At 43.9% G+C, this 27768-nt stretch overlaps 1 protein-coding gene across 5 annotated transcripts; it reads right to left on the minus strand.

Annotated features, from left to right (window-relative positions):
* Window positions 1-1876: 1876 nt before the first annotated feature.
* On the minus strand, window positions 1877-27218 carry rassf5 (Ras association domain family member 5). Of its 5 annotated transcripts, none has more exons than XM_063474357.1 (6): window positions 26361-27218; window positions 14817-14944; window positions 5839-5949; window positions 4645-4978; window positions 4442-4557; window positions 1877-4321 (listed from the first exon to the last, which is right to left on the minus strand). In XM_063474357.1, the coding sequence occupies exons 1-6, from the start codon at window positions 27127-27129 to the stop codon at window positions 4178-4180; spliced, it is 1602 nt and encodes a 533-aa protein (XP_063330427.1). In that variant the 5' UTR covers window positions 27130-27218; the 3' UTR covers window positions 1877-4177. The 5 variants fall into 5 exon arrangements, with proteins under 5 accessions (XP_063330427.1, XP_063330426.1, XP_063330428.1 ...); XM_063474356.1 differs by having other exon boundaries at window positions 5839-5952; window positions 26361-27217; XM_063474358.1 differs by lacking the exon at window positions 26361-27218 and adding an exon at window positions 20767-21156 and having other exon boundaries at window positions 5839-5952.
* Window positions 27219-27768: the final 550 nt, after the last annotated feature.

Here is a 27768-nt window from a genome sequence, read left to right on the forward strand (position 1 = left end):
CCAGTAGGGGGCACCAAAAGATGTATTTTTACACACTTTTATGTGACTTTAGGCCCACGCAAATATTTGATCCGTGCTCAGGACCACTTTATGTTTTTTGAGCATCTTTTCACCCAAAGTAAAGTCCACTATGATGGTGTTAAAATGAATTTTGCAACAGTTTGTTCATTTACTCAGTGTAAATAAAGCACAGATTGTGTGGGCCGTTATATTTTCATTAACATTTAATGATGCATCTGTATCCTCAAACATCATCTTTGATTATTGTTCATTTTTACTTAAACAGTTGCACAATGAGTGAATAGTGCGGTGGCGTAACGCCTGCCTGCTTCAGCATGTGCCACAACTCTCATTCACAGGATGTAAGATCATTGTACAATCTACACATGTGTCTGTGCTTCGTATATATTTTACTTTGTCATCCACCATCCAAAGAGCCTCTTTATTCATATCAGAATATCAGAGTGCTTTGTGATTTTTTTATTTATCATTACATCTTGAATGAGAATGTAGGATGTTCCTCCTTAGAGAGCAGCACTGGATGGTGTTCATTTACAAGGTTTTCATCCAACCGTGGCTGGGTAACCTCTGCTCTTTGCTTAAATTTGAATACAGTGCTTAGAGTGCAGGTCACAGGACTTTCCAACATCAGCTGGGCTTCGTATTGACACTGAACTTGGAAACCCTGATTTTAAATGTATAACTGCTCCCTCAAATTTGATAAAAGACACTGTGTCTGATTTGATTTAACACTTTATAAGGTTATATTTATGTGTCTGGAATTACTCATGCATGTGCTATTTGTAACTGATGAGCATGAATGCGCTTTATAGGTTTTCTTTTCTGCTTTTATGTAAAACAGTAAATGTGAAAAGCCAATGGATAAAAACAATAATCATATTTTAGCATTAAAAACATCGATAACACTTTATAATAAGGCCTGCAACTAAGGGCATACTTGCCTTTTTAAGTCTTTACTTAATGTTCACTATATTGATGTGCATGATGGATGTTTTACTGTTCAGTTGTCCATTTATTTCTCCCTTATTAACCTACAAGAAAAAATAAATACCATAACATTTTGCAGGGCTATGTGACCTTACATTGATGGAGCTAAGGCTAATGTACTTTTTTTCCTTCCACATCACTGTTCAAGCCATCAAAAGGATTTCACAGGAAAGGAGTGTCTCTTTCCCTGTAAAATACCTGGAAGTTAGGCAAGGTTAAACCACTCCCTAAAACCCCCACTCCAAAAAGTACAGTGTGTTTACAATGTAAGCCGGGGAAATGTTGTTTGTTTTTCCACAAAATTACCAAGAAATTACACAAAATTACCAAGTACTGTATAAATTATTATACAGTACTTAAAATTACTTGAGCATCAGTACAATTTCTGTCTCCTTTTTTGTAAAACACCCAGAATTTAGGCAGAACCTAAAATTACTTATGCACTACTTACACTTACTTACAGTATAGTTATGTGTTTTGGGGTAAAAACAAACAAACAAACAAACAAAAAAACCTTACTTGTTATCCCTTATTCTAGCATACCTACCATTAGGTAAATAAAAAAATTCGTAATTCAATTTAACTCCAGGGGAATTATGACCTTAGTTATGGGACATATCATAAATTGTTGCCAAAGTATAATTTTGATTAAGGAGCTTGCACATACTGGTGAGTACTGTTAATTTAGAGCAGCTGTGACTTTACATTGAGTGGTGGTATAATAAATTTGTTAAGCTCTATATGTCTTTTGTACACAGACCTCTCTTGTATCGCAGTAAAGCATTTAATAATAAGTATTGATTTAACAGTATAAGATTGTTCACTGAAATGTTTTATACTGCTGCAAAGAAAAACACAAACAAAGGAGAAAGTTTCAATAAAGGAATTTCCTTTTTTTAATTTCATTTTCATATTTTGTACAATTCTACTGATATACACACACTTCTTCAAATAAAACAAAATAAAATCGCAATAAAAGCATCAGGTCTACACATCCCTTACATAATAACAACGTGGATGGTGTGAACCGTGAAATAAATAACACACGCACACGCAAACCCACACACACACATTCCCACAGAGGGTTTGGTGGAAAGACATGAGTGTTACAGGACAGAAAGAAAAATGAGAGAAACAGCACCACCCGGGGGACACAGGTTTGCACACATGCGAAAGCACCCATACATTTAACTCGGGCACCTGTGTGCTGAAACACACCGTACATAGATACACAGGGGCACAAGAAAAAAAAGGCACTGCCAGCAGGAACAGCTCAGGCTTTGGGTGGTGGCGTTAAAAAGAAGAAAAAAAAGAAACACACAAACAGTACAGAGGGACGCATGTGCTCATGGACAACAGGCCTCGTGTATCAGTACTTTTATGCACTAAATGAAGAAGCATAAGAACTTCTCAAGGTTTTTGTTGAATGTTTTCTGTGATGCATGCACTCCAGATGTTTTAGCAGCAGCTAATGTGCAGTTAGGATCCGTTACATTATACGTGCACTAAATGCACATCTTTGTAAGTGAGGCCCAATGATGGAGCGCTGTTGACAGACACACTCATTTTAAAACACTGTTCACATTATCCTCACTGCCCTAAATGAGAGTGCAGACACACGCACACACAGACGCACACACACACACACACACAAACCAACCAGTAGGAATGATACCTAAAAATGTTCATTTTAACAGTTAAGTTAAACCTTGTCACTCTTTTTCCAGTGTCTACATAATTCATATGCATTGCAAACACATCATTGGTACATCATAGCCATGTTCATGAATTTTATATATTATTATTTCCTCTTTTTTCTTTAGGTTGGAAGGCAGGTAGATTCAAGAAAACCTAAATGCATGCCCAGCCCCAGATGTGTGGACCATCATTAACCTGCGTCTACTGTAAATGTGCAAAACAGAATCAGTTTTTCCTCACATACACCACCTTTAATTCAACAAACTTTTGTCTGTAATCGCTTTAATCACTCTCGGCAGATGTGCCCCCTCTAAGCTTTGGCGTCAAAGTCCTGTAACATTTAATATACAACTCCATCAGCGTACATAAAGTGTGTCCATAAAGGTTTGTTGTTCACCTCCCTCGGCAGGCTTTTCTCCGCAGGTGGGGTTCATGCAGTTTGCAAGTGGAATTCATGCAAGTTTGATTGCGATTAAAGTGAGAGGGGAAATGGAAATTATATGACAGTTATCATCTTGGAACATGTCTGGATTATGTGTATGTTTTGCAGGAGCATGGAGAAGGGTGCTAACTGGGTGTGGCTGAAGAAGCACTGACTGAATTTAGCAAATAAGAACAGATAAGCAGGGGCTAAAACGAGCTTGTTCTACGTGGAACAGGGCTATCTTTTTCCTCCTTTAGCTTTTCTCTGTTCCCAATTCATGCTCCCTGAGAAAAAGCCCAGAATGGATCTCGCGTTCTTATACCTGTTCTGAGATTTCGAAACTCCTTAAGAAAACATTTTCTAAGGAGAAGCACAGGTTGCCAGTACTTCAACTCCCACCCTAAATACCTCCCTTAGAACTCCCGAGAGATAAAATAGCACATCTGCTGATAACTGATACATCATTTCCAGGAACAACACAGTATGATTGTCCTTCCATCCCTGCATGATGCAGAAAAAAAGTAATCATGCCTACTGTTCTAATCCTAAGTCTATGTGCAGGGAAGATGAGCTCAGACTCATGCATAAGTAACACTTGCAGTAGCAGCAGCAGCAGCAGCGGTAGCAGAAGAAGAGGGAATCTTTACAAACACCACTTATTCAAATCTATCAGTCTCAACTCGAGTTGAGTTACAGTACAGATCTTTCTGTGTGTATGTGTGTGTGTGCACGCGTCCTTGGCACTATTTGTCCCATCAGCTAGAAGACAACACACACTCTGTAGCTTTTTACAGCGCTTTCGACTCCCGATCCCCTTCACAAGGAGGCGACGTATGGGGGGTTGTGGTGGCGGTGAGAGGGGCTCATATGCGTCCTGAGAAAGGCTATGCAACCACGTGTGAACATGTGTGCACGTCCGCGTGTATATCTGGAGCTCCAAGAAAAGTTTAGTTCGGGCTCCGCTCTGTGAATAGATCTCGAAGGTGTCGGAGTTCAAAGGGTCAGTCTCTCCCTGGGTTAAAGCCATGACGTTATGTGTGACGGGGGTCAGGGGGTATGTTGTTGAAGGGCCTGCTGTAGTTTCTTTCGGTAAACAGTGTATTTTTGCTCCACTGCTCTAATGCGCTCCGCCTCCTCTTTCTGAAGGATGACCAGGAAGTTTTGAAGCTCGGGGACAGAGAATGCATGCCACTGTGGGATTAAGAGGGAAAAGAGAAGGAGCAGATTTATAACACTTCTGGAGGCACTTACCCTCTTACTTAACATCTGCAGCTTAGTAATAAACTTATGCATGTTTCTGTGCCTTCTCACCTCTACTTCTCCGGTCTCATTTTCCTTAAGCACAAAGCTGAGCTGCTCTGGATCTGGTCCCGCAATCAACCTTAGAAGAAGAGGGTGGTCGGAGAGAGGAAGCTTCTGGAAGAGGTCTGCAAAAAGAAAAACATAGCGTTGATATCACCAGTTACTTTTCTGGAAACCATGTGAGCCAGCGGCTGCACATGTGTTGTCCTCACCTTGTCCGTCGCGGTGCGTCTGCCTGTACAACGCAAACTTGCGTGGATCGTCCAACACCATGAACTTCTTCAGCAAGCCCTTGATGACCTCTCCTGTGGTGGTTTGAGAGCTGATGTGGAGCTGCTTCACACTGTCGCTTGGTAGATAGAAGGACGTTCTCTTCTCTGAATGCTCAGAGTCTGTAGCTTCCTGCTCCTTCGACGGAGCTTGGAGGCGGTCGCTGACCTGCTTGGACGCATCCTCTGAGGCTGACGGGTCCACGCCATGGACGGTGACTGGTCGATTGAGCCTCAGGTGGACTTTAATGAAGCCTGTGTATGAGCCGTCTGAAGCCTACAGCAAGAGAGGGAAAGGTCGTGCATTAATGTGTGCAAAGTAACAAAATGCAGCTGTTTAGGATCTAATATCCACCAAACTTGTGGTGGTTTAAGATCTTTCAATTTATAGACAGGTTAATGCAGTGAAACATGGAAATTAGGAAAATGTGAAAGATGTGTTTTATTCTGAACTTAACAAAAGGTACAGGTTTAAAAAAATGAATCTTTAGTTACAGTTATGAATTTTTTTTTCTAATATAAGTGGAAAAACATGACAGAGCAGTTACTTATGAAAGGCCTACTGTAGTTCAGCATGAAAATTAACAGGCCTGTCAAAAAACAAACAACAAAAAAACCACCAACCACCACCCCCGAAAGCACTCTAACATGTTCGATCTTGTTTGCATAGTTCATGAGAAAAATGTTTCTCGCCGGCAGCAGCCACTTCCTGGTGCGTTGCTATTCTTGTGATGTTGCAGACCAGCAGACCAAAATGAACTTTGGATGGTCCCAGGTGTTAGGTGTTAGCACCTGTAAGCTAAGTTAAATCAAGGCTTCTGACAGGGAAGCAATTTTTATCATTTCTTTTGTCTTTTTCAAATCATTCCCGTACTTTCTGTTTTGTTTTTGTTTTTAACAGTTAAAAGCTGCATATATAAAAGTGTGTTACTTTATTTGATCAAACTAAGTATTCCGAAATACTATTCCTAATTTAATATTTTACTTTCTACACTACATCCAGGTTTGTTTGGTTGTTTTTAATATGTGTGCATTTATGAAAAAAGGGAAGCTAAAATAATAAGGTTTCATTGTGACTTTGAGACTGAATAGTGCTATTCACCACCTACAAATCTGTTTAAAAAACAAAACCCTCACCAATTTCATTCCATTTTCTGTGACTTGAGCGTTATACTCTTCAATCCTGGCCCGCACTTCTTCCTCTGATAGGTCTTTTGTCGCTCCCTTCTCTTCTTCCTTTGCTGCATTCTGCTGTGAGGCAAAGCAACAAATTATTATCAGCACTGCACCACTGTCGCAAGCAGCAGGAATGTTTTATCTTTAACCAGCAGATGGTGCCGCTTCAATCTGTCCAGAAAAACAAACGGTCTAATATTCTTTGCTCAAGTTTCTGAAGAAAGATGAACCACAATCAGGAAAAACCCTTTCACCTTCTACACAGGCTTGCAGACCTAGTGGGTGTCATGCTTGGCTCACAAATAAGACTAAAGAGAATCTAGGCCAGTTCCTGCAGGGTGGTCTCTCTTGACACTACCCTGCCCTCCATCTTTGCCATCCTCACACAGAAAAAGCTGACTCTGACTGCAGCTGATGGGCTTTGAATACGCGCTAAAGCGTAGATACACTATCCCGCAGCTCTGCACGGGGACAGGAAATGTTGTGAATGGAGCTAATCGTGCCTTCAGCATCTCAGCGCAAGAATATTGACAGCTTTGCCTCCCTCTTACTCATTTCCCTTTGTGAATAAGGATGAGAACGAGAGAGAGAGAAAGGAAGGATGCAATGAAAGGAGACGAGGGGGAGTCAAAGAGTGGGAGGCAGCGAAAGAAGGGGTAAGGAGTGATGAAAAAGCGGCTGCTGAGCCAGCCTTAGCAACACAGAGTTTGACTAGGTTATTTATAGTACAGTGGGATGCATCCTCTCTATCTCACAATAGCTTCTTTTTTTTTGTAAATTTCCTCCCTTCTACTGTTCGTTTGCATTTTCTGGGGAGGTGGGAGAGAGAGATTATGTGTCTTTGTGTGTGTGTGAGAGAGAGAAAATGTGATGCAGCTATGGTTTCTGGAGGGAAGTCCTCAGGTTGAAGATGAAGTCACTGTTTCTTTTTTTCAATGGAAATGCAATAAGTGCACCCTTATGGTAACAAACAACACAAATAAAAGGACCCATTCTGGCTAAAACTGGGCATCTGGCAGGGGAAACGCTGCACTGCTTATTCTTTTTGTTGCTCTTTTTATTGCGCTACCAGACTCTGCCCAATTATAGTCCCACAATTATGTAAAAATGCCAAAGTTGCAGCAGTGCAGCAGAATGAAGGTGGCGCCTTTGAGAATAAAATGTTTTAGTAATTAGGACCCAAATACGAGTGTTTTTGCCTCATATCTGGATCATGAATGTAAGCATCTCTGTCATGAGGAAATTTGAAGCCTTCTGTTGTGCATCTCACAAGACCCATAAAAAGCCACTGAGTTTACTGACCCAGCTGCATTCATAAAAACATAAATAAAATAAAGAGCACATTGTGCAATCCAAGGTTAGGAAAGGAATCTGAGGGATATGGAGGAGCTGACTCGTATCGAGAATACCGTGCAGTGGAAAGCAACAAAATGCAAAGAACCTCGCAGGAATTCCTGCGTTTGTATGCGAGTTTATAAATGTATCAGAAGCAGTGCCCTGCCCTGCCTGTCTGCATACCAGCGAGAGTGATCAGAGGACAATAGAGCCGGACAATAGTACAGTTTTCGCTCCTGTGAGGTCGGCAAAAGCCCTGACTGTGACCAGGTCGCAGAGGCGCACAGAGTCTGCAGAGACATTCCAGGAAAACACATTTGATGGACTTGCACAGTAGATTATTGGCTCCAGAGCTAAGTGTTTCACTACATTAGATAGTTAGATATCTTTAGACTGTAAGTGCTTGAAAGTCTCTTAACCAATGTGCAAGCACACTTCCATCATCTAATGCATACATGTAATAAGTTATCTGATTATATTGTCTCAGTCTCATGAAACAATCAGCTCTTGTTGCCATGTTGGTTTTTAAACGCTCCTGTTTTCATAATTTAGATACCACACTTTTACCACATACACAGCTTTTATTATGCTACTTGATTGAGCTTCACAGTGTTAGGGAGGGCGCTTGAGGCAAACCTGAAGCAACTCAAATTTGTTCTTGTTGCTGAATGTATCTAAAGGTACTGTGTATCAAAAAAGCATGAAAAATATAGATAAAATATCTCTGACTGTTACATAAGAGTCTCTCACATGCACAGACACACAGAGACAGTCCCTCCAAGGTGACGCAGATAAGTGTTGATGCTCTCACTCTTGTGAAGCTGGACAAGAGGTTTTACAACTGCTTGAAATATCACGGGAGTGTAGTCGATATGAAATCATGTATCACACCTGTCTGTGTGTATCACCTGACCACCTTTTTAACTCGAACTTGTAAGACCGACAACATGACGAGTGATGAGTGTTTTCACAAAAATACAAACATTTTGAACAGTGTGCGATGGTCACATGCAATCACATACATAAAATACACACATGGACCTATGCGCAAGCAAACTGTCAGCAGTTTGTTTCAGAGCGCTGTCTTTACTGGGTCAAGTGTCAAGGAGAAGTGCAAGCTGATTCTATTTCACAGCCCACAGAGCGCTGTGTGTGTGCCATCACTGCCAGCAGTGCAGGTCTGTTCATGAGTGTGCACTCACACAACAAACACACACAAACCTAAGCACCAGCATCAAAATAGATTTACTACCACAACTTATTGCATTTTTTTATGATGACTGAAACTGCAGATATCTACGGTTATTGTTCGTGGTCTCACTGGGATGCTAATTTAGAGCAGGATTGTAGCTCAGTTTTTAATATGTTGAAATGTATTTAATATGTTTGAGTGCAAGCAGTAACAATCATCTGTGCAATGACTAACTAACACGAGAGCTACAGCTGATTCAGCTGGTTTGGATTTAGCATCACTTGATGTTCTGGACTGGGCCCCACAGGTAGCTAGGTGGCTAATAAGGCAAGCTACGTGGCAGCAGTAACACTTGGTTGTACACTGAAGGAAGTGAGAGATTTCACGACAGGTTGACGTGTTTGGATCATATCAGAGTTTCTATTGGCTAAGATAATGTAGGAGGAAGTAATAGACACAATATTCTTGATTTATTAGCATAACACGGTCTGTTTCTGAATAAAAGGTTACAGGTTTCCGGGTGAATATCAGTGTTATAACTCATTTATTTGAACTATACCAGAGAACGGCACATAGCAGTTCTCTCTCTTTCTCTGCCACACACGCACACGCACACACACACGCACACATTCAAGATGGCTGGCTAATCTGGAGCAAAAGGCTCAGCTCTGGAAATAATTCATAGATAAAAGAGTACATGAACTCCATTCAACTGTTTGGATGAATATGTGTGTGTTTGTGTGTGTACTTAAATGCACACACAATCATAGAGTAAGCTTTGCCTGCACAGTGACACTTCAGTTCAGTTCCTTATGCACAAAACTTATGATAATGTCTCTATTTACAAGATGCAGCTCAGATCTTTGCATACTCCTTTTCCATATTCAAACACGAGGATAAACAGAGCACTTTGCTCTTTAAAGACGCACTGCCCCACAGGGCTGCATTTAACGCAAGCACACAATTCAGTTTCTATTGGGTATGTAGACTAGCTACCATGTTGTCTAGCTAACAGTGCTACTACATTATAATTCATATAATATTTCTTGGTTACAGGGCGTCGGGGTCATCAGTCTCAATCAGCTGGCAGCTTCTGTTCTCTCAGATCAGGCAAGTCAGCCTCCTTACCCTTCTGTGTGAGCCTGGCTGCAACCCTAACTCCACAACCTGACAGCACAGCTGGTCAATTATTCAGAGATTATACCTTCTCCAAGTCAGACACCAAAGGCAGCACAAGGCAAGGACAGCAAAGAAGGGGGATGAGCAGGTTTTACATGAACGCCAACTGTCTGTGTTGGTTTGTCAAGCCGTCTCCCACTTCCTGGGTCTCTTTTCTCTTTTCGTCTATAGTATTGACAGCGCTGCTTTTCTTTCAAGTACTACTTTAAATACTTTGGTTATGGTTTGTTACACAATCAGGTCACCGAATGTACAGTAGAGCTAAACTAAATCTCAGGAAGTGTGAAGACTGCCAGTAAAACCAGCAATGGGTTGCTATGGTAACTAGAAAAGTGCAGTTAAATAGTACACACACACACACACACACACACACACACACACACACACACACACACACACACACACACACACAGACTTGCTCTCGTGCAAAAGTATCAGCTTTGCCTCTATGGAAACCTCTCCACTCCCACACACTGTAGAGAAGAAGCCTCCATGAAATCAGTCGGTTAAAAACAAGCAAACCTGACAAGCCAACAGATCAATGTTGAACAATACAGATGTATTACAGTAACCCCTTCCTACTTTCTCTCTCTCACACACACACACACACTCACACCTAGAGGCCTACTTAACCATGCACAAACGCCACCGCTTCCTCTCCTAACTTCTCCTTTTTGGATAAAAGTTTCGTTTTTTTAAATATAGAAAAAGTGCAGTAGAGTTTGTTTGCCGGGACGATTGGCGCACCGACTGAGCTTGCTCTGATATTAAAATTTCAATTATCAGGTTGAGTGTACTTCTGACTCTGTACCTTAGTTGTTTGCCTAGGCTTGCGGAAGAACGAGGTCTTGGCTGTGAAGAAAGTGAAGTCCTCGCTCTCGTCATCCAGGCTGCAGTACCCACTGCTCATGCTGTTACTGCTGGTCATGGAGGGGGTCAGCACTGTGTTGACGGTCATGGAGAGGTCCGAGGACAGCCTCTGGCACCAGAAAAGCACCAGAGTAGCACGTTGGCAGCTCGAGGAAGCGATGGGTTGTCTCGAAGTGACGCTTGGCCACAGTCAGAGTCTACACGCATACAACTGCCCTTTACTCATCCAGAAATAGTCTGCACTCCTGTGCTGATGCATCCAGAGGCTTTAGAGCCCACCTGCGAGGGCGAAACAGGTGAACTCGGCTTCGATTCGGCACTTTGGGTGCTACCGGAGAGACGACCAGGAAATGCAAGAGCGAGCAACAGACGTGTCACTTCCTCCTGTCATGCGTGTGAGTGTGTGAGAGAGTCACAAACAGGCCATTCTGTATGTGCACCTGAGTATTCTCAGCTAGACATACAGACACATTTACGCAAAGCTTGTAACTACCTCACACGCACGCACGCACAAACGTAGGCACACGGCGGAGTGATGGAGTCAGCTTACAGACTGGTTTCAAGTTAAGCTCGCTCACCTGAGAGCACCTGTTATGCCCACAAACACACACTCGTTAAGGCATGCATGCAAGCAACACCACATCCTGCTTTGATCCTGCTCTGTGTCTCTGTGAAGACCCACTGAGAAGGAGCGAATAACAGTCCAACTAAAGTCCCTCATGCACAACCAAGTCAATTATGCTGGCATTTATTTGTGTAAGCATCCATCCGTCCCCAGGGTCTTGGGTAAATAGCAGCAGCAGATCTCCTCGACTGCAGAAACGAGATGCTCACAGATCCCCTGCTACCTCCTCTCTGCTCTCCTTCCCATCGTTTTGACAATGTTACCAAAAAAAAGGACAGAATCCTCACACTCAGCTCCTCTCTTTCTTATCCTCTCCCTCTTCTCTCAGCCTGTCTTTGCACCAGCTTCACCGCCTCACTCTCTTGCAACCTTGCTCAACCATCTGTGGTTGAGCGTGTTATCAGTCTGCAAGCGCCCTCCCCCTTCTCCCTCCACTCTCTCTCTCTCTCTCTCTTCCTGTAAGCGACTGCACCCTGCAAAGCATGGCCACTTCCTCTCACAGAGGGGAAAGAGAGAGGTATGTGTAAATAGAAAGAGAAATGCTGATGAGTGAGAGATATGAAGGCCCGTAGCTTCTGTATGACATACAAAACACGAGCACAAACAGGAAGCAGCACAGAAGCCGGGCAAGATGGCTGCTCTGCAACTGATATTCGGGTGCAGCGTGCAACGGTTGACTGGAAACCATCATAACCACCGTAAATGTCACTTATATGTAGAACCATCCCGACTCTTAATTTGTCAGCACCGAAACACAGGCAGGGACAGACACAGTATTACAACAAAAAGGTGCACAATCATTTTTTGTTTTGGTGATGAGGGGATAGGCTTATGGTGCCCAAAGAGAGAGAAAGAAAATGAAGAATGATGGCCGTTAGCATAGAGATTACCGTGACCCCTAACCTCAGAGCGACCCTACAACCTGCCCTCTAACTCTGGCAGCGACCCCCTTGCCAAAAAGCAGCCGACGCTTGCTGCTGCAGAGATTGATGTGCCCATCTGTCTGTCTGCTGCTTCAGCGCATGTAGCAAGATTTTAAAATCACACAATAAGCTTTGGGAGAACTGTGGCATTCACCGACAGTGTGTCAGCCTTTCACTGGGGGGTTTTTCATCAGGTTTAAGTCAGCTGACGACTGATAACCTGCAGCTCTGCTCCTCGCTTCCATCAGCGTAATCAGTATAGGAGAAGAGTGCTAGCAGGGGGTGCTGCACACAAACTCTCACACACACACACACTGCTGGTCTCAAGTCGATGAAACCTGGTCAGTGTGATGATCCTTTGTGTGGCTGCAGCAGTCTCCGTCCATATGGGGCAAAAGGCGATCAATTTTTGCTGATGTACACACAAAAAGGACTCGTACTAACCATACACACATGGTTACAGTTATAAAACAGAGCAATGGAAAAAAGGGGGCTGCAGGAAACAAAGTGTCATCTCTCCTCTAGCCATTCAAGAGGCTGTGTTTGAAGCACACCAGTCACTAAGTTCATATGCCACTAAACTGACATAATCTTTAAATGCTGACATGCTGACTAATGGCCTAAATGTAAAATACATAAAAGCAATTTTGTCGTTATTTTTTTGTTCATGTGTAGCTGGACAGATGACCTGAATGTAGGACACCAAGGCAGATGACGTAAACACGACATGAACCGGTAATGGCGATTACAAAAACACAGAAACACAAAGTCCAAACAGCAGCAAACCAAGAATCCAAAATAAGAGCACAAGAAGCACAAGGAATGCAGGGGAAAAGCTCTGAGCACAAACAAAGGGAAACACAAAGTCCATATGGACAGATGAAGACAGAGCTATTAACCCTCCAATGAGAATTTCAGTTTTGATTTTGTTCTGGGGTCTTTAAACACATCTTTCACTAGTTTTCTTTCCAGAGTCTTTGAAATCTTTTGCTTCCTAACTCTGCCAGACTCGTTCTGTACTGTGTGGCTCTCTTCAGTTCTTGACACTTTTTGTGACAACTTTGTATATCTCTCTCTTGTTATATGAGCATCAACAATTCTTTTTCTCAAGTCTAAACTGATGTCTTTTGCTTTTGCCAAATAGAAATAATTTATCATTTCTAAAGAAAACTAGTGTTTGTATAAATAGGAGCTGGTGTGATGAAAATCCCTTGCTCTACTAAAAATACCACTTGGGAAAATTTTGACCAAAAAAAAATATTCACAGAGGCGTTTAATGATTTTGTCCTCTGGGGTTAACTGGAAAATGAGACACTGGTAGGGACAAGGAGCGGGTGAAGTAAACAAAGCACATATAAAACTAATGAAAGGCGAGCAGACAATCACAAAGAAAGGAAAGCAACAAAAACAGGAAGTACACAAAACAACACCACACATGAGAAAATAAACCTTCAAAGTAAAACAGGAAATAACTGAAAGACAAATAAATAACAAACACGCTGAAACAAGGAAACTGATGCTAAACATGATGCACGGAAACAAAATGACACCAGAAACAACTAAAAACTGAAGGAAACAACTGGGACTGTGGCATTTATGTTCCACTAGAGATTTTGATTGAAACGAATAAAGAACAAGTGGTGCTATTGGATCAAACGACAAACACACTTTGCTCCAATTCTGTGCACGCTGTTTTGACCATATCACTCTCTATGCATTCGCTCACACTCTCTAGATGACCTCGGGACATAAGAGGAGCTGCCAACATTTTGCTGTAGGTCTGCTTGGTTAGCCAGAGTACTCTTGTGCCTGATATCTGTGTGTCCGTGCGTGTGTGGATGGACCGCATTGCGTGGGTGACTGTGGATGGCATGCCAAGAGCAGCACACACACTCACGATCTTATAGGTCCCTAAACACAACCATGTGCTTACACAAAGAGTGAGTAAGGCACTATTTTGAGGATGGATTTTACATAACTACTGTATCACTTGGACGCCTCCGGACTTGTACAGTAGGAGAATAGGAAACAAGGCTAAAAGCTGAAACTTTGAATTTCAAGTTTAAAACTGTTGATTTCTTATTTATATAGGTTACTGACTTACCATCATCCATGGATACTACAAATTACATATTCCTTTAGCATCTAAAAACTCTGATATAGAGCAAGCAACAAATAAGGTTCCTGTACACAGAGTTAGTGCTGTGGACAAGGAATGTCCACTAATTGCAGTGTGAGTGGTTCTCCGGCTCCTCCTGTCTGTATGCCGAACTGCTCTTGTGCAACATGCTGAACTCCAAATTATTCATGATGTATCATCAGTGTGTGAGATAGATAAAGTGCCTTATGGGTGTGTGAATAAAGCCATTTGAGTGGTCAATGCAACTAAAAAGCACTTAATAAACTCATTAAGCAATCCAAAAGTTAGGACATCCAGAAGCAAACCTCAAACCACTGCTGGAGAGAGGTGGTGGAGAGCCAAAGCTGGGAGAGAGAGGGCGGCAAGAGAAGTCATGAAAGTGGGAGAGCAGACGCTAATGTGACGTAGCATATTTTGTCCTGGGAACACTTTGTGACCAAAAAAAGCAAATGAGTGCATAAATACATTCATAAGTGGAGAGCCAAGGAGGAGAGACCGCATGCAGTCAAAGTGGAGGATGGTTATGTAAAAGTGTGGGCACGGAAGGAAAGAACTCTTCCATTACCCAGCCCTGACTCATGTACACCTCTGCTGCACACGTCAAACTGCTTACTCTTCCTCTGTAACCCCCCAAAAATGGCACCCATTTCCTGTCATGTCTTTTAAAATACTTACCCTGCACTGAGAGGCTGTGGAGGAGCTGTGCCGTCTGGGAGAAGGAGCTTCCTCGGGCTCTCTGTCCCTCTTGTTGCAGTCAATCTGTACTTTACTTTTACACTCCAGGTGACATGTGTAGCTGCAGTCTGTTGATCACGCACACACACAAAAACAAAACACTCCAGTCAGAGACAAGAACAGAGGCGCAGAACCGAGGGGGAACAGCAGCAAATTAAATCAGGTGGTGATTTAATAATGTGGCCCCTGTGAAAGTGTGAAATGGTGATTAGTCGCATGTAAGTTATAAATGAGACCCAGTTCTGACTTAATCAAAGGTGAAGTCATGCAAAAGATCCATTTGCACAGAAATCTGGCTCCATCTAGTGGCTAAGGGCAGACTCACAGCTTATAAGGTGTTAAACTGCTAGGAGGCTATATGCATGTGTGTAGTGATTCGGGAAAACTGGAGGCATTGATACCTGAACATGTGCTCTAATCAAGCAACTTTACCTGATACTGACTAATTTAAGGCCCGGTGAAATCTAATCCATTGGCTGTCATAATATTACTGCTCAGAGAAGGGATCAGAGAAGTAAATTCCCCTCCAGTGGAACTACATTAGTCTGTCAATAATGAACATGTCACATCCATTAAAAATCAAATGCATAATGTAACACAGTTTTAATGCACCGCAACAACTGATGGGCTTACTCCATTTAAAGGGAACAAATGGTGCAATGCTGCCATTGGTCAACTCCCATCGACCGCCCAGCTAGAAAAGAATAGATTCAACTACTCCCCCCCCCTTAAAATGTCCCAAAATAGTCCGTCGTTGTTCTTTAATTTCTAGGTGGTTCCGCGTATGTCAGCGTCTGCTTATTTATGCCCTGCTGACTTTATTGTGGTCAGAGACTTTCCCCATTGCAACGCGCAGCCTCAGATCTCACTTCTCCTCCGCCGGTGAGATAATCCATGCACGAGGATAAAAAAAAAAGATTACTATTATAGAGACAAAGAGAGAAGTGTATTTTGTGGAAGCTCTGAGTCAGATGCCTTTCATGGTTTTTGAGCTTAAAGCTTCATAAAGGACACACAGTGGGCTATACTGCATGCGCTGGGCGAGATCAAACCTCAAATCAGCATGTGTTGTTTTCTGTTACACCTCTGTGCTGCAGCTAGAGCTAAATGAGTAAGCCAGGCTGAGCCCTGCATGTTGTTTTTCTGTCTGCTGTTCTTAGAGGAGGGAGGGAGGAAAGAGGAGGGGGGTATCACTGCGTCTCTCACACTCAGCATCAGTAACCATAGTAACAAGCTTCTTAATGACCACTGTTAAAGAGAAGGGCTTTAATTACAAAGCTGTGTGTGGAGCTTTTCTTATTGGAAAATTAGCTAGCAGTTTCACATTATTATCCGCTACTGATTAAAAAAAAGAAAGGTCTATGTGGGCATTAAAGACACTGGATAATGGTGGGCTTGCTTTTTAAAGCCGGGCTATGTGGGGAAAATTTTTTTTCCCGTGGCAGTTTAGAAGTCACTTCAGATTGAGATGCCTCTCTGCAGTGACCTCTAAACTGCTGGTGTGTGTCTGTAGCTTCAGCAGAGAGAGAAGGACGTCAGTGCCTCACCGGCAGGAGGGATGTGTTGAAGCGAGAGGAGAGTTCAGATAGGGGATGCTCTGCTCGTGACACTTTAGAGGTCACTGCAGAGAAAGAGAGATAGAAAGGAAGCACGCAAGGGAAGGAAAAGGAGAAACTCCTTTCCTGCCCTGCTTTTCTTCATTCACTCCCTCCATCCACACTCTGGCTGGCACGCTGTGCCTTTTTTCCTCTGCATTTGGCTACGCTTACACAGAAAAACCACTGCTGGTGTTTGGTTGGGTGACAACTTAAAGACGGACCCCACCCTTTTCTCTGATAAGTAACTGCAAAAGTTGGGACATGCTGAAAGGAAAACAGAGCCACACTGTAAGGCTGGAACGTCTTTCCCTGCTCCACACCTACATGATACACCGCTGTCAGCAAAACGTTGTTCACCTAAACTCCACGTTATTCCCACGCTGATAGCATACCTCTGCCTCGCACATAAACAAACAAAGAATGGAAATGGCATTTCAGCGTTTTGGAGTATTTTGAAAATTCACATAAGTGTTCCTGTACAGGTTTCAGCACCTTCCTTATCCCATTCTTTTGAATTGCTTGAGCTCAGGTTTTTCTTGTATGTTCAGGGTAAATGTTTGAGCGTCTGCTGGCATGCTGGTGCGTGCAGGCCTGGTATTACATGCGACTCCTTCAGATGAGTGCTAATGAGCAGGTGGAAAAAAGAGCAGCAGCAGATCCAGTGAACCAGAGGGTTTCTGAAGGTCATGCAGGCGTGCTGACGTACGCACAGGCAGAACAGAAAGAGTAAGTAGGAGAAGAGTAAGCACTTTTCTTGTGTGAGTTTTCTAAGTAATGGCAGTTGAATGCAAATTGACCCCACCAGCCCCGAGCTCCTCGCTGGGACTTGCAAAAGGGGCTTTCCACTTTCTATTCTGGAAAGTACAGTACACTCTTACACCGTCCACTCAGTGGAGAAGTTCCTCAATCTTAAATAGATTCCACCCTGCTGGAGTTTTAGATTTTTGCAGTAGGAGATATTTACAGGAAGTGCCATTTTACTTCCATATCTTTATGTGAAATTAGGCTGGAAAATACCTTTCACAAAAAAAAAAAAAAAAACTTCAACCACTGTCCACATTGGACTCTTTTAAAGCTTTGGGGCTTTTTTTGGTGCTTTCTCTCCCATCATTACAGGGTTCAGGATTTGAATTGTTGCTTTTCCCCTGTAAAATACTTCTGATTAAATGGGGATGAGGTAGAGACACTTTGCTGGCAGAGAATGCAGAGCAGGTACACGATACTCAGAAACTTTCCTGAGAATGTAGCAAAGTACATTGTCATCAGCCTAGCTTCCTTCTGCGCTATTTCTGTGTGTGCCGTTTCAACGTGAAGAAGGGCTCTGGTGTTAAGCGTCACCATGGATAGACCAGTTGAGCTTGGGTCGACAACAGCCGCTGTGAGCAGAAGAAAGAGGATGAGCTCTGATTTGCGAAGTAAATTCTGATCTCAGAGGAGGATGAGGCTGTTTTGTTTGTTTTCATTCTTTCTGGGGTTTTTTCTTCCCCTTTTAGTTTCAGTACTTTGAGGCGTTCCTGTACGCAATCAAAAAAATTTGACTATGCCAAGAATCGGCAGAAAGGGCATGTGGGCGGTTGTGGTTGTTTTTTCTGCGACATGGTGGGTGTGGGAGAGACAGGCGTGGGTAAAAACACAGATTATCAGTGCGTCTTTGGTTATGGAGGATGTCTGTATGGTTCCAGATAGAGATGAGTGGGGGGTGGGGGGGGGGGGGGGGGTCATATTGTATTTACTCCTTGTCTGGCTGAGGATGAAGGGGTTACACAGGGGTTAGGTAGCGATAAAAAAGGGGCGAGGATATTAACACATTAATGAACCTGAAGGGAGCTCTGTAGGATTTAGAGTAGCTTTGGGGGTCTTTGGGGGGCCTTTAGCTAGTCTGATCCCATCATAGCTGATTTGAAGCAGTTATCCATGTTCTCCTACTGCGTACCTGTTCTCCATCTCTCGGCACATTAGTGAATAAAAATATTACCGTTCCGTTTTTATACTTGTCTCCATCTCTGCCTTATTCATAACTCAAACAACCCTCCATATGCTGCCACATCGGACATGAACAGATCTAATCTAATCCCAAATCTGAATTTAATCTGACCCTCTTACCCCCTTGACATCTGTTTTTATTTGTGTAAACAGTCATTTCATATTTCATTCTGACATTTTTAATCTTCATCACGGCAGAGTCTGTCTTCTCCTCTCGCAAAACTCCCATCTGCGAGGTTACAGATGCTCTGAGAATAAGCGAAACAAACAAGACAGGAAGTGGGCTTTATTTTTGTTTGTTTTTTTTAGTCTGTGCTGTGAGCTGTAAAGAAATACAGCTGAATATTTTTGTGGGTAATGATTACATCGTTAGTGAATGTTTTGGAATGACGACAGTTAGGCTGCATGATAAAAAAAAAAAACACATTTTTAAAAAATATGAAGTCCATACATGCATGTTGGTCCCATAAATGTCAAATAAGCAAAATTCCCATAAAAAGTTATGGATCCCAACCTAACCATCACCCTACTACTAACTAAATAAGTCCATCTGAAGTGCGGTCATAAATGGATGGATGGATGGATCAATACTATATGCTAAATGAAATACAGTTACGGTAAAGCAGACTGACTGTACAGTATGTCCATATAGCGTTTATTTGAGGCTGCTTAACACGTGTCCCCATCTGTTGTCACGAATGTAAAGCTTCATTCTGAGGTTATGTGCTGCCAACTGAACAAGCAAGCAGACCTTGAGAGTTTTCCCATCATTCTATGGTGCTAATATTTCCCAGTTTCTAATTCACAAATGACTCTCAAACCTCAATAGAAGAACGTCCAGCGTAGTAAACTGCACTAAACTGTGTTCCAGTGAGGCAAAACTTTTAAAATGTGCACGACAGAAGCCTTAATAAGCCACTAATAGCTTGACTCAATGAGCGCTCTGGAGATTTGATACTACTTGTACTTAGACTGAGAGAACAGGAAGATTTTATAGCAGCGCAATAAATTTGACACATTTTGGTGTTTTATATGTTGTGCAGTTTCTTTTTTTTCATGTACTGTGTGCTAATGCTTAAAAAGTACTTTATGGTTAATGGAATTGCCTCCATTTGGCTTCTGAGCACAACCTCTGATGGGCTACGGATACACAGACTGAGCCCTGACGACGTGGTTTTAAACTGACAGAGTGCCCTTTTTCTAGTTATTTCTGTAAATATGCAGTAGCGCTAAATTATAGCCCCGTGTTGGCAGGAAGAACTGTCAAAAGCCTCCCCTGATATAATTATGTAACTGTGTCTTTTGTTTCAGGTCAGTTATTATATTCTCAGCAGGTTACAGCATCTAAGAAGACGCCCCGGGCATCCTCCACCATTTATAACACTCTTTGGCAGACAAATATAGACTAAAGATGCAGTAGAAGACAGAACGGAGGAATCCAAATTGGACAGGTTCATTCTTAAAAGGATGAATTGGGTTTCCTTAGAGGGAACACCATCCAAAAATAGCTGCTATCTGTCTGCGGCAGCTTGTACTACTGATGGTGTTTCTAAAGATTTTGAGGCCGCAGCATGACGTTACTCAGGTGGTGCAATGATGACCTGCTCCTTGAGTCATGTTTAGTTAGGCTCTTATCAGGCTCACACAGGAGGGCACTCCTACACCTTCCCCCAAAAGATGTGCACACACATTCACACAAAATAAGCTGAAGTTTTCTTTGTTTTTTAGTGGTGGTGGGGGTTTAAGCAGCTGCTGTCACTCTCTGGCTGAATCAATGATTCTGCAGCACCCAGCCATTCCATTCCCTGCCTCTTTTTTTTTTTAACCCATTCACACTTTGTGCTGATGCTACATTAGTCCTCTATTTGGAGAAACATGGGAAAAATCAATGGCATGCAGCCTCAGGCAGGCTCACTTTAATCTCAAATTTCTGCTACAAATATGAAAGTCAATATGATAATTGACTTACAGAGGTTTTTCCAGGCAGACTGAAAATGTGCAGGTTAAGAATAAACTCTAGATACTGTGTGCTGTACACAAAAGCAGACAGGGGGTGGATCACCCGTTAGGGGTACTGACAAAGACTAACACAGCTTACCGGCTCATTTCAAAGACAGATGGATCGGTGCGCACAATACACAAATATTTTGGCCCACGGCCGACCTCTGAGGCCAACCCAGCTCAACCTGTCTACTCATCATCTTTCCCCTTGTCCAGAGCACTGACCCTAACTAATCAACGCCCTATGCCCACGTTTCCAGGTTTCACAACTTGTACACACTCTGCGGTCATCTTGATCATCTCCATACCTGAGGTGTTAAGCAGAGATCCATTGGAGGATGATCGTCGGAGGATTCGCAAGCTGTCGCTCCAGGAGCGAGACTTGGGCAGCCTCTTCAGCAGCCGCCCCAGCCGCCGCGACACCTGACCGAAGCAGGCGCTGCCGGCCTCCCCTTCCGATTCACCCGTCACCTCCTCCAGACACAGTGAAACCTGGCCGAGAAACGTCCTGCCCACCCTAACGCGCTCCGCTCCCCCAGCCCCAACTCCAGCCGCTGCCTCCCCCTTCGCCTCCTCCTGCCCTGGGACGGGAGGTGCTATCTGTGCCATGGATGGAACATGGTGGCACCATCCGGCAGGCACCGTCCTGTGTGCGTAACCCTCGCTGGAGGACCTCCTGTCCTGCCGCCGGCCGCCCCTCTCCCTCTGAGGACTGCACCAGCGCCAGCCCCCCCACTGCCCCCCTCTGCCATCCCAGCGCAGCCACTCTGCCACCGGTGCCACGCTCCGAATAAACAGCCCCCTCTCCACACGCTCTGCCACCCCTCCACCTGTACTTCTCACACCCTCCCCAGTGCTCAACCCCCTCTTCTCGCCCTACACTGTCCTCCTCGGGTCTACCCCTGAAAACAGTCGTCTTCAACCCTCAGTGTGAGGACACGAGCCCCAAATCTCTGCGGTACAACTTGTTCCTCTGTCGTCCTGCTGCTTCTCTCACCGCTGCTCCCTCATCCTCTCTTCGTCTCTCCCTCTGTCTGTCTCTGCTGCAGCACCCACACACTCCGCAGTGAAGAACGGCCAGCTTAAAGAGACAGAGACCCCCAAATGCAACCACTGACCTAGCTTCTCTGAGCCTCTCTCTCTCCTCTCTTCTCTCTTTATAGCAACAGGAGTCTTTCTGTCCCATCAGTGGCTGACTTTCCTCACTTCATTCAGTATCTGAAGACATCTTCAAACGTCACAGGCATCACTGCAGACGCTCCCAGCGCCGTTCCCCACTTTTCTGTCTCCTCGGTTTGAAATCCACATCCTGGCGAAGAGGAAGTGAGTCAGCCATGCTGTCTAACCCCTCAACAGTGACATACTGAATCTTGTCAGTGTGAAGGATATGCTTCACCTTGTGTGCGTGTGAGTTTGTGTGGGTCGCTGTGACGCGCAGTCCGTTGCTTATTAATATGCACTGTGAAAGAGAAAGAGTGAGAGCTCCTGAGAGTTCTCGTCCTGCCCCACTTACAGAACTGAGCAGTACAAAGGAAAGAGATTCTCACCATTCTCACACAAATGCATTACGTTACAAGGATTTTCATCTATTGTCACTGCTTTTTCCCACTGAGGTGCCTGTATTTTTTGTTTTTTTACCTGTGATGTAATGTGTGCTGCTAAAGTCTAAAATCCCCCGATTCGACCTCACCTAACAGGTTCTTGAGAATGTTTTCATTGGTTCTTACTGCTCTAACCACCTCCTCCTACACAGTCCTGCTATCAATATCCACCAAGGGCAACCTAAATATAGCCTGCTTGAACCCCCCCATATACATACAGCAGAGTGGCAATGCAAAGTGAGGCAAACACAAAACACCACATGGGTCTTTCTGCAAAAATACAACAAAACCCTTCATGTCCTACATTTCTGCTTCTATTACAGCTAAACATGTTAATCACCCTGATGTGTAAAGCCTCACTGAAATGACATTAAAAATAAACAGATTATAATATAGGCGTTCAATCAAGCTCTGTTCAATACTCAAAGCAGCTTTGTACTCAGACTCAACTTGATTTCAACTTTAGACACATGAGCTCCAAAGGAATGCTTTGGATGAAGTCTTATTCAAACTATATTCAGCTCAGCTCAGCGCTGGCAGAGCGGCAGCAGCGGTATGCAGGGACAAGAAGGTTATGAACCATTTAACACAACCCTCCTCCCATGTTTTCTTCTTCAGTGGTGAAAAGGGCCAAAGGAAAGCAGTTCCTGAGACAAGGCCTGTACTGTGTGGACCACAGGAAGAGGTAGGATAAGGATGGAGTTCAGGGAAATAATACAGTCCCTAGACAGACAGGGGGTATGCCCCGAGGTGAAAAGTGTGTGTGTGTGTGTGTGTGTGTGTGTGCGCGCACACTTACACAGGCTTCCTGTTAGACAAATTCAGAGACGTGTGGGCTCACACACTTGTTCATGAATGCTTTTGCTGTTGTCATAAATTTGAGGATCACTGACCTCTCAGGTGCTCACCTTGTCAAACAGACCTCTGACATGAGAAGCAGAGATACGCAGAATACCCGATAGCAAAGCTCACAAACGGTGGTCGAAGTACAAGTTCGTGCAAACATGGCCACCGTGAACAATCTCTGAAAAACATATTGATCTAAAATCGTTGAATTACTGGAGTAATCTAGCAGTTAAGCAAAATGAGGATTCAGATTCTCTGGTTGTTGTTTCAAAACTTTGGGGCATTTCAGGGGTTTTTTGTTCTTTTTCTATATTATTGCACATTATACTGTGCTGGGACAACATAACCAATGAGGAAAAATGCTAACTCTGACAGTTTTCTTTTCACTTCCTTCTGATTTCTCTTTGAAATGTTTCGTTTCTATCCCTTCAAACTGTTTATTTAACTGAATGTACAGAGAAACATAAGGACATTTAAGGGCATCCCTGCAATTGTCAGTAGTCATGTTTCCTCCTCTGAGGCTCTCATAGCCCTCTTATACAGCATATAATGGACCCAGATAACACATTAACAAATCCCAAAGCATGCTATGCTGCATTTGACACTTATAAATCAGCTTACATCTACATTAAATTGCGAATTGTTCATCTGCTGCCTGGATATTACGCTCAGGGATTAACTCCAAAGAGGTTAAAATAGCATTTAGGAAGGAACAGTGTAAATACAGACAGTGCCACATGTCTTATAGATGACCAGATCCAGCATATCAGTGTACGAGTGCCACAACAGCACGCTTCCCTGAAAGCTTTAATTAAATATTAATCTGATGTCTGATCCTGTCTGTTTGTAATCCCAGTGATTCCACTCTGGAGAGATAATCCCAGGGCTGGAGACACTCAGAGCTGAGATTAGTGGGAGTGCCCTACCCCTCCTCCTCCCTGGTATAGTGTATAGATTTACAGATGTATGTATCTGCTACACACTCATTTCTTTTTTGTGTGTTTAAATTAGCATTTTATAACAAGTCGTAATAGTATGTGTAGTGCAGCGGTGTCAAACATAAGTCCTAGGGACCAGAGTCAGCCAAAGCAAAAGAAGGAGTGCATACATTTTTGGACATCTGACTGTTTTACAGCTTTTCCTGGTGATAAAGAACTCTTCCATGGCCAGTCACACTAAACCAAAGGAATTAAGTAATAATAATTTAAAAATTAAATGACAGAAATGCTCCTTTTAAATCGCCATCTATGGTAATATCAGTAAAGTTTTCAACATTTATCAGATAAAAAACTGAGACATGCTGTTAAAATTGTACTTCTTTTTCTTATCGTAAGATACTTTAATGGTTTAATGTTTAGTTAAACATCTTTACGGCCCACTTAAGATCAAAGTGGGCCGTATGTGGCCCACAACATAAACTGTGTGCATGTTTTCTGCCTATATGACAATGAGCTTTGAAATTTTAAGATACCAAATGGAAGAACAGGGGTTCAACGATGGGGGGGTGGGGTGGGGGGGTGTCTCCTAATGGGACAGACTAGCGCCAGTAAAGCAGTTCATAAATGTCCTGAATGTCACAGTCATCAGAATCTGTGTTGGTCTTTATGCTTTCATATGTCATGCTCCACTGAAGCCTGATGTCACATATGGCTCATATATGTGTGTAAAGTCTTTAAGCTTTACCACAAATTACATTCTCATCCATCACCCAAGAGGAGCAATAAAGATAAAGAAAACACAAACACAGAAGAAAGGCAGCAGAAGAAAGTTAAAGGCCTGTACACCAACAGAGCAGCAGACTAGAAGACTGGGAACTCTTGGGAGATTGACAGATTCCAGTGCAGAGCAAGGCCACAACTGTCCCAGGGGTGCACGCTGCACAGCTGTTTGGGCTTCGTATGCAACAAAGCAAACACAGACAAGAGTGAGGGTGATAAATTAAAGGAAGGCCGAGCGAGTGAGGCAACAAGACAAAGATGGAGAATGATAGTTGTTTATGGTTGCAGGGCCTCTTGTCTCTCACTCCCTGTCATTTGCAGGGAGCGGGGTGCGTGCGTGCCGTTTCTATTTTGGCAGTCACGGCTGCATTTCTTCCACCGCAAAAATACCTTAAAATGCCTACATTTGGATTGCCTGCTGACCTTCACGGCTGTTCACCGCATTCACCTCTGATGTCTTCTGATAAAAGAGAGCAGATGTACAACTAATTGGTTTTATCCATGAAGAGAGTAATAGTGAAGGGGAGTGAAAAAGTTAGTGAAGTTTTTGAGATGTAAAGAAACTGTGTGTGTGCATGTTTCTGTGGGTATATGTGCTCCAGTAATCTTCCTGCTCTTGCCTCAGTGAGCTCTTGCTGATAGCACACTAAATCAGACAGCTCCGCAGTGCTGGGCAAACTTGCGCTCTTTTTCCTCCATCCCTCTCTCTTGTGCACTCTCTGCTCTTAGCTCTTTGTCTCTCCTGATTCCCGTCACTTGCCATCACCCACTGTTTGCAACCACATGCCATCCTTTATTTTTCTCTTTCATTTCCTCCTGGTTTTGTTTCACTGTTTGTTTGTTTTTTAACCTGTTTCATTCATTATGCCTCCCTTTCTAATCATCCTTTATCCTGCCTTATCTCACACTACTCTGCAGCCCCAACCTCCCCATGACAAACTACTGCTGACACAATGCCTGCTCAGCAGCCGCATACACTCAAACATACACACACACATAGAGGATGAACGCATGTGCAGTAGGTGTGCAGAGAAGCACAAAAGTACCTCAGGTTGAGTTCTAGTCCAAACTGTCTGTGACAGAGCCATGCAGAGATGTTAGGAGTGGCATCGTCAGATGCTGCTTTCTGTCTCTGAACACATTCTCACATCCCACAGCATCAGACTGATGTATTTAATATATTGTCCCCATTAAATGTGTCTGACATTTCCACTACTCAGGATTTCACCAGTACACCACTGTGGATTCCATCTCGCCCTCTTTCTCTAAGTCTGGTAGCAAAGTGGGAACTCTGGGAGGCACAGCTGCAGAACGAGATAATGCTCTATCCGTGGAAGGATTTTGGCTGCCTGTGGTGAAAAAAATCTTTGGAAATGTCCTTCCCTGTCACTCCGAGTCACTCACAAAGGCACATGCACAATTTTTGGGTTGCTTGTCTGTGTGTGTGTACAAACACACAACCACAGCTATGGTTTGGCACCCAGCTACAACGTGCCCTTCATAAAAACTGCGCTGCAGGAACAAGACGCGGATCTCTAATTCAAAACACTCTGCATTCACGTGCGCAGTCTGTTCCACGATGTCTCGTGTGGGGAAATGAAACAGTAATCACACAAGTGAATGAAGCAGGTATACATCGAGTGTGTGGCGTGGCACCACATAAGCCTATAATCACTCATTTCCACTGGGAAAGAAAAAAAAGCAACTCACTTGCAGTAGCCTGCTTTAACTACTTACTTTGACATTTGAGTGCCTCCACAGTGACCTGCCGGCTACACGCGTCACACCAGTCCTGCTTAACGGGCTTGGCCTCGAAACGGTGTCCTTCACCCCTTTCCGTCTTCACCCGGGGGTCCGTCCCCTGAGAGAAGATGGACCAGGCCTCCATGCGATGAGGTTCGGGACGAGCCAGCTTCACCACTCCAGTTCTGCCCTGCGTAACCCGCTCCAGTGGAAGACCGCCGCTTTCCCCTGGCGCTGAACGCCGCAAGGAGATGCTCTGACGTCCGCCGTCTCTGTTCACAGAGTCTGCCTGCGTCGCGCTCCGATGCCGGTGCAATCTTTTATGTCCACTCGCCGGCGATTCGCTCGGTATGACATTAGTGCCCGGTCCCTTCAGCGAGGAGCTCCTCCGACCCCCGCGGGCGGTGTGCTTGGCGTGACAGTCCATGTAGCTGTTGCTGCTGCAGTCACCGGTGATGTGCCCGCTGTGACTTTGCCGTGCCCCAGCGGCGGTGCCCGCGCCGCTGTCCCGCTGCTGCTCCGGGCTACGTGGCGCAGAATGGGCGGACGGAGCCCCGCATCCTTCACCGGGCATCATTCCTCCTCTCACCACCGTCCCTGTGTCTCCTCCAGCAGTGACAGACACATCTTCCTCCCCGCTCCCTGAGCTTCTCCTGAACATCTCCCAGGACTTTTTCCTCGGCAGGATGGTTTTCTTCCTGCCACCGAGCTGCCCGAAGAACTGCGGACCCGGCTGCTGCCCCACCACACTCACAGACGCCATTATCCTGTCAAACCCCCTCCTGTAAGCGCGTGTGTGTTCGTCTGTTTGAGGGGTGTCAGTGTGCGTGTTTTCACTCCGTGCCCTGACTGTAAACTCAGCTCTCCCCGCCGTGTCACGCCTGTAGTAGTGACGCAAGGGACACGACACTTTTAAAGCGCGAGCGCGCTTCCCCAAAGACACGAGGGATAGTAGCGCGCATGAATTTTTGTTTAACGTTTTAGCACGCTAACCAGCCCGCTTCACTGGGTGATATTGAACTTGATGACGAGTCAGTGAAAATTGTTTTATTCCAACCGGCCACTTACTGTAAATGAAGGGAAAGCAACAATCTCCTGAAACCAGAAAATGCATTCTTAAAGAATCACAGTTCAGGGATATGCAGAGAAATACCACGGACTGGATGTATAATGAAACGAATAGCTTAAAAATGATAAATTAGGTCTCTTATTTAAATATTCCGTGTTGTTTCAAGTGGGTTTTTTTTTTTTGTTTTGTTTTGGTGTTTTTTGTTTTTAATGGGACAGCAAATTAAAGGCCAAGATATTTGACATGCCGCATGTTTACCTCAATTTAAAAAAAAAAAGTGGAATTACCACCTTGAGATTGTATGCTTCCGCCATCCAGTCAAGTTCTGTTTAT

The sequence above is a fragment of the Pelmatolapia mariae genome, linkage group LG5 (assembly GCF_036321145.2).
Source record: "Pelmatolapia mariae isolate MD_Pm_ZW linkage group LG5, Pm_UMD_F_2, whole genome shotgun sequence".
Lineage (NCBI taxonomy): Eukaryota > Metazoa > Chordata > Actinopteri > Cichliformes > Cichlidae > Pelmatolapia > Pelmatolapia mariae.

What these genes read in the sequence shown, in the direction of transcription:
- rassf5 (XM_063474356.1), bottom strand. Translation starts at nt 27,129, where the DNA reads ATGGCGTCTGTGAGTGTGGTGGGGCAGCAGCCGGGTCCGCAGTTCTTC. An exon ending in CCACAGCCTCTCAGTGCAGG is followed by an intron (nt 5,953 to 14,816) that starts GTAAGTATTTTA and finishes TTTGCCTCACAG; the next exon opens with CAGAATGCAGCAAAGGAAGA. An exon ending in ATGAGACCGGAGAAGTAGAG is followed by an intron (nt 4,322 to 4,441) that starts GTGAGAAGGCAC and finishes TTAATCCCACAG; the next exon opens with TGGCATGCATTCTCTGTCCC.